Source organism: Gossypium hirsutum, chromosome D05, assembly GCF_007990345.1.
Source record: "Gossypium hirsutum isolate 1008001.06 chromosome D05, Gossypium_hirsutum_v2.1, whole genome shotgun sequence".
NCBI classification, from domain to species: Eukaryota; Viridiplantae; Streptophyta; class Magnoliopsida; order Malvales; family Malvaceae; genus Gossypium; species Gossypium hirsutum.
The window spans coordinates 1,236,668-1,248,115 of record NC_053441.1 but is presented as its reverse complement, the minus strand read 5'-3'; the positions used below and the strand labels follow the sequence as shown (position 1 = coordinate 1,248,115).

The 11,448-nt window shown below is 32.2% G+C and overlaps 3 protein-coding genes across 3 annotated transcripts; 1 reads left to right on the top strand and 2 right to left on the bottom strand.

The window, feature by feature from the left end:
- Positions 1-712: 712 nt before the first annotated feature.
- On the bottom strand, positions 713-2,144 carry LOC107903297 (protein RGF1 INDUCIBLE TRANSCRIPTION FACTOR 1). The gene is made up of 4 exons (XM_016829320.2): positions 1,810-2,144; positions 1,483-1,728; positions 1,255-1,395; positions 713-1,172 (listed from the first exon to the last, which is right to left on the bottom strand). The coding sequence occupies exons 1-4, from the start codon at positions 1,822-1,824 to the stop codon at positions 849-851; spliced, it is 726 nt and encodes a 241-aa protein (XP_016684809.1). The 5' UTR covers positions 1,825-2,144; the 3' UTR covers positions 713-848.
- A 4,084-nt stretch (positions 2,145-6,228) lies between these two features.
- LOC107907322 (uncharacterized methyltransferase At2g41040, chloroplastic) lies at positions 6,229-9,027 on the bottom strand. Its single transcript, XM_016834657.2, has 8 exons — positions 8,546-9,027; positions 8,210-8,319; positions 7,970-8,110; positions 7,641-7,722; positions 7,240-7,433; positions 7,013-7,124; positions 6,731-6,835; positions 6,229-6,607 (listed from the first exon to the last, which is right to left on the bottom strand). The coding sequence occupies exons 1-8, from the start codon at positions 8,702-8,704 to the stop codon at positions 6,479-6,481; spliced, it is 1,032 nt and encodes a 343-aa protein (XP_016690146.1). The 5' UTR covers positions 8,705-9,027; the 3' UTR covers positions 6,229-6,478.
- A 410-nt stretch (positions 9,028-9,437) lies between these two features.
- On the top strand, positions 9,438-11,176 carry LOC107907320 (protein CHLORORESPIRATORY REDUCTION 6, chloroplastic). Its single transcript, XM_016834655.2, has 4 exons — positions 9,438-9,833; positions 9,994-10,125; positions 10,538-10,746; positions 10,826-11,176. Exons 1-4 carry the CDS (start codon positions 9,614-9,616, stop codon positions 11,024-11,026), a joined length of 762 nt encoding a protein of 253 aa, XP_016690144.1. The 5' UTR covers positions 9,438-9,613; the 3' UTR covers positions 11,027-11,176.
- Positions 11,177-11,448: the final 272 nt, after the last annotated feature.

Here is an 11,448-nt window from a genome sequence, read left to right as displayed (position 1 = left end):
AATTTTTGGATTTATCTTTTGTTAATGTTTATGTGATTTCCTAAAATAGATAAACACCAACATCCAAATCTACTTTGTGTGGGCCAAAGCCTAAAAAGCCTAAAAAGGAACGCATGACTTGTGAGATAAGAGAGCAAAGCATGAGGAATCTACTGATTTCTGGGTCTTATTTGAGCCTTAACGTAGGCCCAAACTAGTTAACTCAAAGTAGCTTTTAACAGCTTTAAAACCAGACATTTGTCTTCATGATTAGTATTTTAAAGAAAATATATAAAAGAATTAAACTTTTTTATTTGATTCATTAAAAAATAATAACAGGGCGGTGACGAAGATTTTATTTATTATCAACTTGATGTGATTTAGTTATACAACCATAAATTATAATTTAAATGACCAAAACTTAATACTCAAATTTCGAGATACGAAATAATATCTTAATAGTTAAAATCAAATTAAAAATTAATAAGGCCCAAATCTAAAATGGCCATATTATTTCTAACTTTTATTTTTATTCATTAAATTATAATTAAGCGAATCACAAAGTCGTTCCGACTAAAAAAAAAACCCATCAAATATTGAGTTACAAACTTACAGGAAAAGGAGAAAAAGCTTAAGAATGAAGTTCTCCAAATAAATAATAAAGCATAGATATATGGTAATTAAGGTTAATGAGAAATGGGAAAAAAGAGGCTTAAAAGAACTGTACAAACTGTTAACTTGGAATTAGGAATCACGTGATACCATTAAGACAAAACCCCCCCGACCAAGTGACTAGAATAGATAAAAGAAAAGAGAGTCAGAGCTTAAAGCTTTTGAAATTAATGATTCACTCATTATTATAATTGGGCTTAACATAGTGGAGATCTATGGGGAATGCCTTTCCTTCTATTCATGATGCTACAAGCCATGTCTTGATCATATAACCCATTTCCCTTCTTCCTTACAATCTCATCACAACTGTATGCCATGCTCATGTTGTCGGAACCTGATGACCCTGAAGACCAGCTTATAATCGGTTCATCACCGTCTGCTATTGTTGAACGTGGTGTCCCGTTTGTTATTTCATCGTCTCCCATGTCTTGTGGGATAAGGAAATCTGGGCTAAGTGTTAATTTCTTGCATTTCTTTAAGAATGGAGACAAGTCTTTGTAGTGTTTCAACGCAAAATCCACCTGTTCAAATTTTAAGCTTTTAAGCTTCAAACAAACAAACAAAAAAGGAAAAACCTAGTTTTATCATAATTCTTAAGCATACCTTGCACCCCAAAGAGCAATGAATGAATGGTTCTTGAAGACTTCTGTCACAAGAAGTACAGTAGTTTCCAGCCCCTTTGAATTGTCTATTTTGAGGTCTTTTTTTGATGAACACCACTTTTGCACTGTTTATAGTATAAGCCTAATCCAATCAAAGGCCATGAATTATGAACTGAATTCTACAAAAAAAAAAAAAAAAAACCAAACTATCATTTGTCTATTTACAAACCTGAACATTGGAGCAATCTATAAGCTTTTGAAGATCTTCCAATCTAACAACATCATGATAAACATAGCGACGAACTTGAAGAAGCCTATGGAAACTATGTGAGGATATGCAATGAGGGCAAATGCTTATACAACAATCCAAACAATATACGTTCTTTTCATTCTTTTTTGCAGTTTCGTGGTACGAACACCCCACGAAGAATTTCTGGGTGTAGATGCCTTCTAACCATGCAGGCTTTTCAATTCCCTAAAATAACACAAAAAATGAATCAATATACCAATTATTTCAATAAAAAATTCGAATTTCGGTAGAGAAATAAAGACAAACCATGATCATAATCATTAAACAGTCGAAAAGTAGTAAAGAAGAGATGGTTGTAGTTCAGACAGTAGTTTATCAAGACAGTGGAGTTAACAGAGATGGTGTAATAAGAGTATTTAAGGAGGTTGAGGGAAAGAGGTAAATGGCCTATGGGCTATGGGCTATGGCTATGAGGGGAGGAATTGAAGACCGGGAAAAAAGAAGAGAGACAAAAGAAAGTTAAGTAAAATAATGATCAGAGAAGAACGTGGGTGCTGTTTCCATGCCTCCCATTATAGAATCTAAGACCCCTCCCCCCTTTAACAATTTTTTTCCCATCATCTTTGCCTTAACACCACCTTATTGCTAAACTACCTAATCTAGTTTTGAATTCAATTTTATTTATTTTTTAACATTAATTTTGAACAAAACTAAGATTTTTATGCATACTATCATTCTAAGGAGATTGGAAAAATATATGCTCACAGTCCATAAGTTTACAGACAATTATATGATCTCTAGATTTTTTTAAATTAAATTTAGGGTTTATAATTTTCAATTTTAAAAAAAATAATAATAATCAAAGGTTCGCTATCGTCCATCACTTTACTGAAAATGAAATCCTTTAAGATTTATGGTATAATTAATTTTTAAGTCCAACACTTACTGTATTGACAGTGTAATAATTCATGATAAAATAACACTGACTTTGGAAAACTTCATATTTGCAGCACTATTATCAAGAAATTATTGATTTATCATTAAGCTTAATTCTTAATAAAAATTGCAACTTGTAAGGGAATACAAATCTGATATTAAGAACCCCATCAAAGTAGTAGGAAAAAAAGCACCTTTTTCTTGAAAGGTGACATATTTTCCCATTATAATTGTTTTTTTTTTTTTACATTCTTTCAAACTGTATTGACATCCCTAGTATGACTTCAAAGCCAAGTAATTTATACATATGCTCAGATCATATCTTAAGGGTACGAAAATCTAACACAGTAATTCAGTATATATAAAAATTATTTTACTACTTACAATAATAACACATTAAATTACAGACATGTATGTTGGGCGGTGCCAGCATTTCCCTTCATTACAGCAATAACTCAACTCAAACTAATGAACAAAGCTAATAAAAGAAACAGATGTATATGAGGAAGCCCCCGGTTTTTTGGGATTGAAACATGCTAAAATTCAACACCTCAACCACTCCACTCATCTCTAGTTTTCATTCAATACGTATAAATTTATATACATGATAATTTGTAAAATTTTATTTTATAAATTTGTTTAGAGTTCATTGCACTAGACAACCCCAAACTATGACTCTCACTGTAAATTGGCCCACAAACTTCAGAATGTTCTAATTATATTTCTAAACTATCGATGTTGTACAATCAGGTCCCTTTGTTATTAAAACGGTTAAATAACATATCAAATCTTATGTCTCCAAACTTAAAATGAAAAAAAAAAGAAATAGAATGTTGTCGCATAATTTTTAAAAGTAAAAAACTAAAAAAGAGAGCAAACAATATATCTCTTGTAAAAGCTTCGAAAACTCTAAAAATTTCATTTTAAATATATTACATAAGATCCGACGTGTCATTTGATAGTTAAATTAACGATTTTAATAACAAAATAACCGAAATAATATAAGGTTGATAGTTTAAAGATGTAATTAGTGTGATTCGAATTTTAGGGATCAATTTAGAATGAAGGTCATGATTTGAGGATGTTTTGTGGAATTAACTCATTTGTTTAAATTATGGAATATACATCTTGTGGCTTTTCTACCAAACAAACGACCGACAAATTACACAACTCAATAAAAAGAAGTAATTAGTTTGCTAATTAATTGAGGCATGTATTAATTAAATTTACTAATTTTGAGGTGACCTAATTTGTTGTGCCTTTAAGCTCCAAACAAACGCAGATCTTGGGGATTGCTATTTTCGGCCCCAATTATTTCTGTCTTCTGCCCTTCCATTTCAATTTGGAATTCCTAATAATCACAATTACTTATTTAATCCTTCTTTAATGCTAATCCCATGATTAAACCAATATCATGTCGTCTCATTTTTCACCTAGAGGCCTACGCAAGGAAAAATAATTATAAATTATCCGTTGGGTTTAATAAATCACTTTTATTTATTATTTGGATTAGCTTCATCTGGCTTGCATTGTTATTTATTAAATATAATTACGCATTACTGCTCATGAACTACTTTATAATTTATTTGATTGATGTGATGATAAAATTAGACGAAGATTAGTTATATTTATATTATTGCAACAATTATAACAAGAATTTTCTCGAACAAACTTCACATCGGTAAAAAGAAATTATTTGATTTGTTCATGACAGTAGAATTTTCCTTGAGAAAAGGGAAACCTAAGAAGTTATTAACGATCCTTTTTACAGTAAGCTTTAGGGAAAAGAAAGTTGGGTGTTATTAGATCCGACAGCTTTATATAAATATTTATAATTTCACAAAAGGAACAAAGAGAATGATGGAAAAAATAATAAATATTTTGTTGTGTAAAAATTGTAAACTATGGAAGTAAAAGTTTCAAAATTTGTATGAAATTAGTGAACTTTCGGCTAGCGTCCATGGGTTCAAATTTGAAAAATTGGGGAAAAGAATTCACGTGCACTCCTTAATAATCGAATCCAAAAATTTTATCATTCTTTTGATATAATGAAGAATTAAAATTACTTCAAACTTGAACCCATTGGACAATGGGATAAATCGTAGTAAAGAACGAAATTAGGGGAAAAGGGCAGCATGCTTCCCCACGTGCAGGGGATCCAATGCGTCTTAAACTGACAAAAAAATGGTTCCACCATTGGGTAGTCAAAGGGCAAAGCAGTTAAAAATAAGATGATGATGCACGAGGGGGTCTCTCTCACCGGCTGTCCCTTTATATTTCTTACATGTGTGACTGACTGACTCAATCACAACAACTTTGTTCTGTGTCAGATAATATAAATTGGGATTTATTTAGAAATTTTTGTTAATTAATTTACTTTAGAAAAGATTCGTATTAATAATCTAGTTTTTATATGGTTTGTGTATGCTTTGCGTTGTTACCGAAGCCTAGGCTCACGTGCACTGTTCCTTTTGGGTTTTTTTTTTTCACTGCAACTGGTAATTTGTTTTAAGGTTGGTATGACGCCAGATCAACAAGTACGGGAATCTCAAGTTTTTTTCTTTTAAAGCCTTCAAAAGGTGGAATGCGACTGTGGAAGTGAATGTGAGCCGTCTACTTCTTTGCATTTCATCTTTCAACTTTTTCTTTACGTTTTACTCTTACTTTAAATCACCCTGATTTTTACACTGGGTTATTATTTTCTTTATTCTTAAATTGATAATTGTTTCAATATTGAGGCTTAAATTTTTTTTTTGTTCAAGTTAATCTTTAAAAACTCTAAGGTTTGAGCTCTAATGAGAGAATAATTACCAAAATTTAAGGGCTAACTTGAAAAAAAGCTTCATGTCTAGAGGTGAGAAAATTTGTCAAATGCTCTTTAATCCCTATTTAAAAGAAAGATTCTATGAAATGCCTAATTCGACATTCATGCTTAAACTCTTTTTTATCCGAGTTAAGCCCTAAACTTAATAATTATTTCCACATTGAGGTTTGAATTTTTTCTAAGTTAAGTCTTGAACTTAGGAATTGTTCCCACATTGGGACTTAAAATTATTTTTGTCCAAGTTATTCTTTGAAAACTCTAAAATTCGGGGCCCGATGTACAAATAATTGACAAATTGAGAGTCTAACTTGAAAAAAAAATTCTACCAAATTCAAAGCCCTAATCTTACCCTTTAATCCCTATATACATGAAAGATTCTATAGAATGCCTAGTTTCGTATCAAATTCTAGCTTAGGATTTAGAATGTATGAATAATAAATTATTTGTTACTCAATGTCTGCTAAATCTTTTCGACATCCACAAATCAACCAAGGTAATAACATTTTAATTATTAATTTGACACTAATCATGATCAAAGTGAAAATAACATATATTGAAGTTATTCTTTTAATTCTATATTTTTTGAGGGTGCCTAAGTTGGTAAAGTTATAAACAGTTATTTTTAAATGTACACCATAAACGAAATTGATATTTCACGTTCTATTTATGAACATATTACACATTGTTATATATTTATGAGCAATGTAAGATTATTATCATTGCAACCTAGGTATAACTCATAATTTATTATCCAGATTCATATTTTTTAAAAAAAATATTCGTATCCATTACATTTTAAAATTGAGTATACCTACTAAACGCATATTCGTATTCAAAACTCACCCGAGCGCGATTAAGATACGCTTACATCGCAGGGAACAGCAAAAACAAGGAGTTAATCATGTTTAACCATCTCGGCGAATCATTTGCAACAAATAAAAGGGAAACTGCAGTCAGATATCTAATTTAGATCACCACAATGTCATCATATACTCAATATTATTGAGCACTAACGAAGTATTTCAAAGCATTTACACAATCATCGGTCGATCAGGCAACACTTGCATTAATAAGAAATTGAGCATGCACTATACATTCCATCTTTACCACATTATAATCTGTTTCAAGGTTTTCTTTTTAGTGATTCCTGTATAACCAAATAATATTGTAAAACATATCAAAGCACTATATATATTCAAAGATCCAAACCCAGCTTCAAGGTTTCTGAGCTGAAAACATTATGAAAGATCGCTGAACCTTCTTCGAAAAGTTGGTAAGACCCGAATTTGTGCATACCTCTTCTATCTCCTCCTCTGTGAGGTAGTTATAACTTTGCATAACCCTCTGCAACAAATAAGAATGTTAGCCAGTGCTAAATTGTTCTAGATATCAGCATGTTTGCCGCACAAAAGGAGAACAGACTAATACACAGCACCAAAATTCAAAACACAACCGGAAACACTGTACCTCTCTGAAAGGTCGTATTATCCAGGGAGTAGAAGAAGTATAACGAAGAAAAGTGCTTCCAACAAAGACTCCACCACTTCTCAATATACGACTAATTTCAGCAATCTGAAGATAATAAAAGCAAGTGACCGTATAAGAAGTTTTTTTAGCTCAGAGAGATGTTGACCCGTAGTAGCATGCTATGTCAAAAACTGCATTATCGAGATACTTTATCATCTTAAAACTCAGGCTGAGAGGAATTTTGTAGCTCAGTCTACGAGACATGAATTTAATCATACTTACAGCATTGGAAGGAGATGGCCAGCAATGCAAGGCAGCACCAGCGTGTACAGCATCAATAGAACCGGACGAGAATGGTAGCCTGGAAACATCAGCCCTGACAAGAGCAATATTGCTGCAAATTCCGATGAAGTATTGATCAGCTCTTGGCACGAGAAGAAATATAAACCTCTACTGGTATTTGCAATGACTGCTTCAACTTTTAAAATTAAAGAGGTAGAGATGATTACCTAGCTAAAAGAGATGCATCTTGCTCAATGAAATCATTACATTGCCGGAGCATGTTTTCAGAAAAATCGAGTGCAATAACACCAGAATATGTCCCTGATTTAGCAAATTTTCGGGAAAACAAACCACTTCCACAGCTAACATCCACTAAAGTGCCACCTTCTGCGGGTTTAAAGTACTCCTGAGCCATTCTGAACTGCATTATTTTGAAAACATAAAGTTAGACATGAATAGCAATGTAACAAACTAAACAAATAAGCCATACAATATTAAGGATTTTGGTGATATTGCAGCATATATTAAATCAGCTCACTTGGAGTCATATTGGGGTCCAAAAAACGATATTTGCATACAGACAGATTAATATTCTGCAAGGGGTCTATGAAACCTGTAAAAGATTTACCTCTTCATCAGCTCCAGGGAAGCCACTGAGATTAAAATTTTGACGCCAGCCTCTTTCATAGAGAAACGATACAAGAGGACTCCTAGAAAAGATGAAAGCATGATCTAGTAAAACAATACCTTTACACAGACATATTTGTAATTTGAACACTAGTTCATTGGTGCAGTCACGAAATGCCGATAATCTTTCTAGCTAAATCAGATTCCAAAAGAGATAGTAATTCCGGAATTTCCATTACCTGTTAACTTAAATCCTAACATAGAACACTCAACCAGCCCTGTCTAAAGGTACCAAATGTAAATCCGTATCTGTATGTTAACTATACATACCGGAATAGCTCTGTCCTAACAGGTTTGACTTCAGTGTAGTTTCTCAATCCAGTAGTGACAGTCAGGTCCAGAAATACATCTTTACTTGAGTATGACTTGTTGCATTTCTTACACTTGAATCCAGACCGGTAGATAGCATCCCTACAAGTTTTGAAAATCAATTAGATGTCATACACTAACATGATCAAAAGATTAATACCTTTGTATAATTACTATATATATATATATATAGTAACTTACAAGTTTAAACCAGGAGGGCCTTTTCTGATCAGTGGTTCATAGCACACAGGGCAAGAAAACAACTCAGTTTCCACTGTTTGATTCTGCTGAGTAGCCTGAGTTCTTAAATCCTGAAAAAAGAAAAAACATAGTTTTTGTTCATCTGAATTTTCTATGGAACAATTATGTTATGAATGTTAAGCGGTAATATGATACAGCATCTGAATTCTATAAATTCAGTATCACCTTAAAAGAAGCATCGCATTTGCAACACATGAAAGAGTAAATAAAAAAAACTTAATTTATAATTAATCTGAAGTCTGAACCTTTCAATTACTTTGAAATGGAGGAGTTTACCTGTTCCAAAGCGACAGCGGAGCTCGCCCGAACAGTGAGGCGGAAGGGTCGAGAAGAAAAATGGAGGGAAGGGCGAAACGGAGAATCATGAGAAAGAGAAGGGTACTTCGGGAACAGAGATTTGTGAAGAGGGCGAAGGTAGGGTGGAGCAATCGCCATTAAAGAGAAGGGAAAGTGGAAAGGTTGGCTCACTGATTCTCTAGAAATGTGGTTTATGCAAAAGTTGGAGCTTTGGGTAATGCTATGTAATATGCTCGTCGGTTAGTGTTTAATATTCCTGTGAAATTAGTGGCAGAAACGTCAGCAACCATGGGAGAGGAGATACTCTCCTCTACTAAAATATAAGAGGAAAATCTCCATTGCTGATATACCAACTCTAATTTATGATTAGTATTTGTCCACATCAACTCTTAATTTTCATCCCACACCAAATAAAAGGTAAAACGGCTCCACTCTCACTCCCAATTTTTTTCATATTGAATAAATTAATTTTATTCAATACTTATATTTAATGAATCTTGATTCTCAAAAAATATTAGAAAAAATAAAAATTTGATAAAATTTAAAATAATATATAAATTCAGCAAATTGGTAAAATTTGAGGTTATATTTATTAATATACCAATCAAAATTAAGTACAATATCATCCTTATAATTAAACTTACTTTCCTTATTTATAGAGATTTATTTTTTTTAATTCTACAAAAATTCTGTTGATATTGTGATGCCAAATTGCTAGCTTTTATGTTGCCAGGTGGGAAGATATTTTGATTTGAAAAAGAAAAAGTATTACATAATAAGAGGAGTGGATTGTTAATATTAAAAAAATAATAAAAATATTGATATACCCTTCCAATATATTTTAAGCAGGGAAGGGGAACATGTAAATAATAGATAGGGTTGAGCTGCACCCTACAAAAAACCTCACACACAACGGATATGATATGGAGCTTCAAAAAAACATATGGCCGCTAGCATAAGTAATAACTTAGATAAAAATATCTGAAACCAAAATAACACAATCAAAACTATAATAACTGCATTTTGACCATAAAGATAACACAGTCCATGGCTACTGCCCTTAATCCTTTACTTCCCCTTTCTCCTTCCCTCAAACACAACATCAACAATCCCTCTTCATCCCCATGGATTTCATTCAAACCCATCTCAGCTTTAATGCCTAATTTGCCTATTTCCCACTTCACTCGACAAAGAGGACAATTTGCACCCTCAGTTTCCTTCAATCCTTCTGGAAATTTTGACCTCTCCTTGTATGGTGATGAGGATTGTAAGTAACTGAATTTCATTGCCAAATTCTTGTCTTATGTTAAGATTATATAATTTCAGTGGTGGGTTTTGATTTTTTGCTCAGTTTTAGCGTAATCTTTGAGTAAAACGATAGCTGCAAAACAGGGTCGAATCTGATATATGAAACTGTTGCATCACAGATTCCTCTCAAGCTGAGCCTCCAATGCCGCCTAGTGAAGGTCGACTTGAAGTGATTATTGATAATGATGTTATACGGCGGCTTGATTTGTCCCCGTTTCAAAGTGCCACCGGAATTACTTCACCTTTATCAGGTACAAACGGATCATATAAAAGATATTGTACTTGGAGTTCGATTATATTTTACCTATAACTAAAAATATGAGTAAATTAATTCCTATATGGTAGATAAAAAAAGTAATTCGTCTTTTTAGTTAAAAATTTCTTTCTATTTTTATTATTAAAAAACTGGTGTAACGGATGGAATAACCGGACAACATAGTGTGTCATAAGAACTGGTTTTTACTAGTGGAAATTGATGAAATTTTTGAGTGAAAGATTAATATACTTTTTGATTTAATATACAGAGATTAATTTGTCCTTTTTCTTTAGTAAAAAAATCAATCTAATTCCTAATACCAGGAATCCCATCGTATTTTTACTCCAATTCTTTCTTCTTTTATTTGGATCAGGTTGTTTAATTACTGATGGAACTAATGTTTACAGCTGAACCAAAAGAGTATCTTGAAAAAACAATTGGATTTACAATAAATTATACCAGAGATGATCCACATGATCCAAGAGAATTGTCAGAATTTCCTGATATAAGGCTATGGTTTGTAAGGCTTGATGCTGTGTATCCATGGCTCCCTGTGTTGTTAGACTGGCGAGCTGGGGAATTAGCCCGTTATGCAGCCATGTTAGTCCCCCATCAGGTACTACCATCCAGTAATAGATTTGAGAAATGAGAGCTTTTCATAGCCTAATAATGTTGGGATGTCTTTTTAATGGCAGATGAGTATGAGAATGGGGGTTGTATTTAATCCAGAGGCACTGGAATTGTTCATAATGAAGAAGGTGTTCGTAGTATACTCATGGTTGAAACAGCAAGGCATTCCAAAACCTCGACTGAAGACGAGTGACATGGCTAGGATGCTTGGGTTTGGGATTGGAGATGAACTTTTTGACTTGATTGATCAACAACCACTCGATTGAACACCTTGTATTCGTTTAACTCTACAAATAAAGAAACAGAGATGATGTCTCTACTCAGTTGCCGGTAATATATATGATTTGCGTTGGTTTTTTTTACATAAGTTGTAACGATAATTTTAGTTTTTAATATTTATAATTTTTTTTTGTTTATTTTAATATTATTAATTTTTAAGTTTAAATTAATTATTAATCTTTTAAAAAATAGTCAAATTGTTTTTTTAACTAAAGTATGGATTAAAATATTAAAATTTTGATGATACTACGTGAAAACCTGTGTAGAATTATTTTGTTTTATATGTAATTTCAAAAAATAATTAAATAATTATAAAAATATTCAAAAATATATAACATAACTCAAAATTAGAAAAATATAAAAATAATTTTATAAAAATTCAAAAAAAGATAATCAATATTCCGTTAAA